At 51.5% G+C, this 7,543-nt stretch overlaps 1 protein-coding gene across 1 annotated transcript in view; it reads right to left on the reverse strand.

Annotated features, from left to right (window-relative positions):
* Positions 1 to 7,329, reverse strand: part of STK24 (serine/threonine kinase 24) — a 106,024-nt gene extending 98,695 nt beyond the window's left edge. The window contains exon 1 of the mRNA XM_036831476.1: positions 6,907 to 7,329. Coding sequence (XP_036687371.1) covers positions 6,907 to 6,948 — 42 coding nt within the window. The 5' untranslated portion in view covers positions 6,949 to 7,329. The remainder of the gene's footprint in view (positions 1 to 6,906) is intronic.
* Positions 7,330 to 7,543: the final 214 nt, after the last annotated feature.

Below are 7,543 nucleotides of genomic sequence, written 5' to 3' on the forward strand. Positions count from 1 at the left end.
TTCACCTGACATTCCCAAGAGGAGATTTCAACAACTGGCAGTGGGTTTGGGGTTGAATAAGTTACAAGTGCTGCTACAGACTAAATGTTTATGCCCCCTCCCCAAAATCATATGGTGAGACCCAACCCCCAATGTGATGGAGGTGATCAGGTCATGAAGGTGGCGCCCTCAGGATTGGGACTGCTGCCCTTATAAGGAGACCCCCCCCCCCCAGAGCACCCCCTCCCCCTTTGCCCTGTGAGAACACAGCCAGAAGCAGGCCCTCAAAAGACACAAAATCTGCCAGAGCCTTGATCCTGGGCTTCCCAGCCTTCAAAATTGTGAGAAATGTTTGTTGTTTAAGCCACTCAGTCTACAGTATTTTGTCACAGGGGCCCAAACAGACTAAGACAATTACATTTCCAAAAAAAAAAAAAAAAACTTCCAAATAAGATTTGAAAAGTAATCCTGGTTTACTCATGGCTGGCTGGGCTTAGTGTTTCCACAGTCACGTTAACATACACACGAATCTAACTGAAGTCACCAACGTAAGTGCACTGGGCACAGGGAGGGGAGGGACAAGGGAGGGAAGGAGGCAAGGACACGAGAACTAAATCCTCATCTTCAGGGTCCAAAGTCTACTGACAACGCCTGAAACTAGGGAAAAAAGAAACAGCGATTTTTAAATGCTCTTTGTGAACAAAGAAGTAACAACAACAACTGCCAGCAAAGAGGATGGAAGGGGCTGCCTTGGGAGGGGGTGAGGGAAGGAAATGGAAGCCAAGGGCAAGGAACTGCTCTCTCCCAACAACCCTTACCACGTGCGTAACTTTTCAAATAAAAACTAAACAAAAATTCTAAGTAATTAACATAAGACAAAGGATTTGGACCTACACGGTCCTTTCAAATCTTAGGGCCAGAAAGTCTTTTTAAAAACAGGAAGAGACTTAGTGGGAAGATAAACACGGGCTACGTATTTGGTAAGCATTAATGTAAAACTCGAAAAGTTCCCACAATGTATTCGGATACCAACAGGGCTCCTTCTACTGACCAAGACCCTCCTGAAAATATAATGGAAGGTCTGTAAGTGGACAGTGCCATCCCCAGGGGCGTGCACACCAAGTGCCTTTGTAACCCACAACCGGGATGCTTTATACTTTGTCCCAAGCAAAGGTACATCTCACCTTATTTTCCCTCCTCTAAATCTCGGAAACCAGGGAGCCGTTTAGGATTAGGAAACTCGGCATCCACCCCAGGAGCCAGGTGCTGTAACAGCTCTGCTTTTCTCCTTCTCAAAGCACTGAGCACTGAGAGTTTGAAAGGTATTGCACTGCAAAAACAGGAGTTACGGCAGGGAAACGACCAGTCAGTCGGATGACAGTGCTTGACTCTGAGGGGCAATAGAGGGGTAACAGAGTCGACTTCTATTTCCTGCGCTCATACCCGCCACGAGATTCCATTAATGATAACAATGCTGAACCCAAGCACCAAAAAAAGCCACAGCAGGACTGGGTTGGGTGTGGTCCATTTCCTGTAGGTATGGAGTTTCCGAGCAGGCAATTCTGAATCACAGGGAGAAATCACAGAGCAGAGCGGCCCAAAGATCCTCAGGCTCCTGGACCCTGGCCTCAGTGTGACTGTAAAATACACTAGGAAGAAGCAACAACTACCGACAGGCTCATTTCTTCAGGAACTCTTCACGCCGCATCTCGTACCAAAGTCCTAGAAAAACTGTTCAACTCAAAAGCTGTGTCAAGTCGCATCAAATAAGTAAACTCTGCTCCACACGCCAGAACAGTGAACTCAAAGATGACCACAAAAATTACAAAAAGGAACAAGAAAGCAACGATGCCACTTACCCGTTTAACTACCCTCCGCCGGGACACTGTGCTACGTTAGCAGCCTAGAAAAATCTAATCTGACCAAGTTCTACTTGAAGGTCACTGGTTGTATGTGAAATGCTATCAAGAACGTTCCCTGATACGGGATTAGAACCAAAATGCCCTGGACTCCTCCAAGTTGTTTTCTTCCTATAATCTTCTGACAACCCTCCCCCTCCAAAACTGACTTTAAGCAAAACAAATTCTTAACACTGTTAAATTTTGGTGATAGAGAAGAGGGACTATGAAGTCTTGAAATGGGTATTTAAAAAAAAAAAAAAAACCTTAAATATAGGCTACTAACAATAACAGAGAATGTGTCTTTATTTTCCTTATAGCATAGAGCATGGGAAAAGGTCAAAAGCAAGGCGCGTGAAGGAGAGTGATAAAGACTATAAAATGTTGGCTAAGAGTTCACATTACAAGGTTTGAGGCAACCTTGCTGAAAGGTCCACCTGCGCTGCGGGCGGACACGAGACCCTCCCACCCTTCAGCCTCCTCCTCTCGCTATCCCGGGGGCCTCTCGCCCAGAGAGCCACCGCCGCCTCCCGAGCCGCAGCCAGCGCTCCCAGCATCCTTCCACCTTGGCCCACCACGTGCGCCGCCCCAGGCGGCGGGGAACGCGGGCCCCCTCCCCAGCTGCCGCCCCTCCAGCTCCAGGGCCCCGGCTGGGCGCCGCGAGTCCGCTCTGCTCTCGCACCCCGCGCCCTGCTCTCTGCGCCCCCCTCCCCCGCTCATCTGAACCTTCTCGGGGAGGGCACCCCAGTCGGCCCTCGCTAGGCCGCTGACCTCCTGAGCACCGGCCAGAAGGAGGGTCTCACCTACACCTGCCGCGGCTGCTGCAGAAATGTGCCGCAAGGACGCGGCTCCTCGTCCAGGCCAACGCTGGACCACATTCTACGGGTCAGCCTGGCCCTCGAGGTGCCTTCAGGGCCTCCACCTCACAAATACCCTGAACGTCCACACACGCGGAGGCAAAAAAGTACGAGAGCACTTAAGGCAAGATTAAGTGCAGCTGTCCTTCTGTTTGTCTTCACTTCCCAGATTTCCAGAGCACACAGGTTTCCCCAGGGTAAGCAAGAGCACTGGAGAAAAGTTCCCAACTCACCCAAACTGGCCATTAAACGTTTCTCTCTCTCCCCACACAGAGGGGCATTTCTCAGCAAAGGTTTCTCCAGGCAGCCAGAGAAACGCAAAGATGATGTTAACAAGTAGAGACTTTGCGTTTTCCAGCTATTCCTGTAAACGGTCTGTACTTTCAAATATGAGAATATCTTACATGTATGACATCCTCAAAACACGCTAAACTAACTCAGGCCCTGTCATACATGTTACATATCAAATTAGTATAATTCAGTCAGCTGTGAAATCAATTTAGTTTTGCAACAGCTCTTTGTTTTTCTTCTTAATAAAATGCATCCCACAACAGTACATCACAAGTAGTGAGGCTGAGGACTGTCTTCTGAAACCTTTACTTTCAGGTCTTGATGTAAAATATATTTCTTACATGGGTCACGGTCCAGAAAAGGTTTAAAGTGACTGATAAAATTCCGTTATAGAAACTTATAAACCAAAATCTAATTCTTTTTAAATTACAACTTACGCAACTAAAAGCTGACGGATGCTGCCGCCTCCAGCTGAAGCTGAATTAAATCGAGAGAAGCAACAAGTGTTCAGCGAAGGACAGGGGGTAGTTAAATCCACAACTCAACCTAATTTCTTTATGTCTATTCGTAGTTACTACATTCAGTTCATGATTTCTATTTTTTTCCCCCATGCTAATATGAAACTGGGGTGTGGGAGGTTTAAAAAAAAAAAAAAGGAAAGGCCCCTGGCAGCCTTCATGAAAAGGTTATTACAAAGGATCACTCGTAACTCACTCAGATTTACAGTCATCAACCCCTCACCAAGCACCCGGCACAACAGTGTTCAATAACGGTTGCTGATTGAACAAATAAAATACCGTATTTTAATTTCTTCAGCAAACCCAAGTTGGAATGAAGTAAGCACTACTGTTTGCTAGAGTAATAATAAAGCAATAATACAGCATGGTGAGTTAGACAATGGGTCTTGAGGGCAGGAAAGACCTGGTTTCCAATCACAACTTTGCCACATAAGGCACTATCTCACCTTGGTCAGTTCAGTCTCTGCTGGTTTCCACGTCTAGAAAATGGCACACGTTACACTTATGCCTCAAGCAGTACCAATAAGAATCAAGAGGCATAAAAATGATTTGCAAGACAATGAAAATGATGTTTTCACTGAAATTATTCTGTCAATTCAGGTTTATTTTTTAAGCATCTTTGCCTAGGCTGCCTGAATTCACTCTGCTGTCTTTCTGAAATTTTTAAGCCAACGCCTTATGAACCCTCATCAGGAGATGAGAGAGGAAAAAAGGGAGGTTATGGGATGTATCAGGACACAGCACAGGAGGGTTAGTACTTCTTTCCTCCTGTTTTAGCCTGGAGAGCAGTCCGAGGCAGGTGTGCCTTTAATTTAATCCTCCACAACAACTCTGAGGAAGGCCTCCCTGGGCAGCAGCAGCTGCCGATTCAAAGTAGGAAATAAATGTGCCGGTTGTTTTTTTTTGGAGTGGAAGGGAGAGGGAAGGAATGTTCTTCCCCAAATGGCACACTAAAAACAATCCTCATACAGTGTGTAGATGCACTTAAATACAGGGGTGACTCTGTCAGAAGCCACCTTCATGCCCCTAAAACTGTAACAGCTGAAAATTTGGTTGTTTCAACCCAACAAAAATTTATCAGCCTTTACACTGAGGAAGCACAATAGAAACAGTTCCCTTGTAACACTACCTAGGAAATACATTTGGGAGGCCAAATTATTAAAAGAAATGTACCTTCTTTTCCCAAGATTTAAGAATTCTGGGGGCTTCCCTGGTGGCGCAGTGGTTGAGAATCTGCCTGCCAATGCAGGGGACACGGGTTCCAGCCCTGGTCTGGGAAGATCCCACATGCCGTGGAGCAACTAGGCCCGTGAGCCACAACTACTGAGCCTGCGCGTCTGGAGCCTGTGCTCCGCAACAAGAGAGGCCGCGGTAGTGAGAGGCCCGCGCACCGCGATGAAGAATGGCCCCCACTTGCCGCAACTGGAGAAAGCCCTCGCACAGAAACGAAGACCCAACACAGCCATAAATAAATAAATAAATAAATAAATAAATAAAATTAAAAAAAAAAAAAAAAAAAAAAAAGAATTCTGGCCCACACTCTTGAAGAAAAAAATTAAAAGGGGAGAACAAAAAAAGTGTTGAGACTAGACACCACCTGGTGACCATCTGATACTGACTCCGGGGCACCTGCCAGCAAGGCTTTAAGTACCTTTTTAAACTGATTCGCTTTCCACAGAAGCTGAGTACCTCCATGGTAAGCTCTAAGTGAGGCACGTGTGCTAGATTACAACCTGATTAACAGCATAAGAGTCTGTCTAAAGAAAGTACACAGCAAACGTATTTTTTAATCATTACAAGAGGCCCTTCTTGCCCTACTGGTCAGAAATAACTTTTTACCCAGTTCACCCTGCCTTCCTGTCTCTAAATTCAAACCAAACCAAACCAAAGCAGGAATTTTTAGGAAATACCAAGAAACCACATCTGATTTTTACCTAGCGGTCAGCAGAAGCTTAGGTTTTAAATGCGTGTTGAGTTTAACAGCTCTTTACATGAGATTCAAGGACAGTTTTCTTCAAGCACCGTCAAGTTATTAATGTTAACTGTTACAACATTTTTTTTTTAAAGAGGCTAAAATTCTGGTAACTTTGTGTTATTATTTTTCTACATATCAAACCTGAACAATGAAATCGAGTTTTCTTTTTCAGATTTAGAGGGAGAGAAAGAGAGAAATGCTCTCTCTTTAAGGAGGGGGGGCAGATTCCCGGCTCCTATGGAGTCCAGGTCCGAATACCGCACTTCGCAGCCCTCAAGGGTGAGGGGGGGAAAAAAAAGAAAATGAGCCCGTAGAAGGCTATAAAATAAATAGTCCACTGGGATACCTGTGTTTGTTTTCTTAAAGCTCCTCTGCTCCCTTGCTCGGCTAGCCTGGGAGAGCCAAACTTTAAAGACATTCCCTAACTCTACCGTCAGATTTTAATGCCAAACATTTTGCCCCCATTTACACGCTTACAAACATTACAAATTAGCCAAGGACGGTGGTTTTATCTTTCAAAGGGCTAAAAACAGTCCCCGATGGCGAAAAACCTTAAAGCATCCCTGTAAATTTGGAATTCAACTTCTCCCCCTTTACCCCACTCCAAAAAACGTCACTGAGAGGCCAAGAGGCCACAAAGTGGCAACGGAGAGGGTTACTGGGAAGGGACTCAGCTGCATCCAATCAAGACTCCAAGCCAAAGCCCTGGGTCCCGGGATCCACACTCGAGTGTACGCTGTGCCATCGATTCCTTCTTCCAGAAGGGTTGAAGGCTCGCACTTTCCCCTCCATATGCACCGGGAGGAAACGCGCGGAACAGACGCGCTGGAAGTGGAGCTGGCGGTGGCACCTTCCTCCACCCCACCCTGCCTCCTCCGCCCTCCAGGCCCGGGACGAGCCGTGGCGCGCCCGAGGCCCTCCCCCGCCCCTAAACTTTACCGCCCCCTCGCCGAGGGGAACCGGGGCCTCCACCGCCCCCCGCCCGCGCCGGGGCCCTGAGAGCGAGTCGGGCCTCCCAGGGCATTTCCCCACATCACTTCTCCCCGGGAATGGGCCGGCGCGGGGCCTGCGGCTCGGGAGGCCCCGGGGGGAGAGGGAAGCGAGGAGGGCGCAGCGGCCGGCAGCCCCACATCCCACCCACCCCCCGACCACCGCGACTCCCGGCCGGCGAGGCCCGCCTCCGGGCCGCGGCCCCCAGGCCCCTGCACACACGCACCCGCGGCCGCCGGGCAGAGCACCCCGGGTGCTGCGAGCACGACGCGGGAGGCCGGCGCGACCCCGGAAGGTGCAGCGTGGGGGGGGGGGGCCGTGTTTACACCGCCAAGTTCTCCGCTTCCGCCCCGGCCCGCGCATCCCTCCCTCCCCTCGGCGGCCCGGTCCCTGCCTACCTGCATGCCGGGCAGGCCCGACTGCACCGGGGAGTGAGCCATGGCGGTCAGGACGGCCACTTCCTGGGACGGGACGGCCGGGCCGCGGCGATCCGCGCGGGCGACGAGGCCCGCGGGCCGCGCGCAGCCCTCGGGCGGCGGGGCCGGCCGGAGCCCAAGGCCACCCCAGCCCCCGCGGGTCCCGGGCCGGGCGGCGGGCTCAGGGGCGAGCGGCGGGCCTCGTCTCCATGCACCGCACTGGGGAGGGGTTGCGAGGAGCGCGGGGTCTCCCCGCGAGCTGCCGCCGCTATCGCTGCTGCTGCTGCTGCTGCTCGGCTAGAACCTGGCGGCCTGGGCCCGAGCGCTGGCCGCCTGGAGCCGGAGTGGACGGGCACAGCCGGCCGAGCCCGCGAACGCCGAGCCCGGAGCGCGCCCCGCCCCGGCCCGGCCCCCGCGCCCGCCCCCGCGGCCCGGCCGGGGACCCCGCCCCGCGCTTCCGGGAGGGGGAGGAGGCTCGCGGCCGCCCGGCGCCCTAGGCCGCAGCCGCCTGCGCCGCCGCTTGCCAGAGCGGGTGGAGGTCCGCGCGTCTCCTGCGGGCTGCACCGCCTCGCAGCCGCCGGGGCGGGGCGGAGCGGAGCGGGGAGGTGGACGCGCGGGC

The sequence above is a fragment of the Balaenoptera musculus genome, chromosome 18, assembly GCF_009873245.2.
Source record: "Balaenoptera musculus isolate JJ_BM4_2016_0621 chromosome 18, mBalMus1.pri.v3, whole genome shotgun sequence".
Taxonomy (NCBI): Eukaryota; Metazoa; Chordata; class Mammalia; order Artiodactyla; family Balaenopteridae; genus Balaenoptera; species Balaenoptera musculus.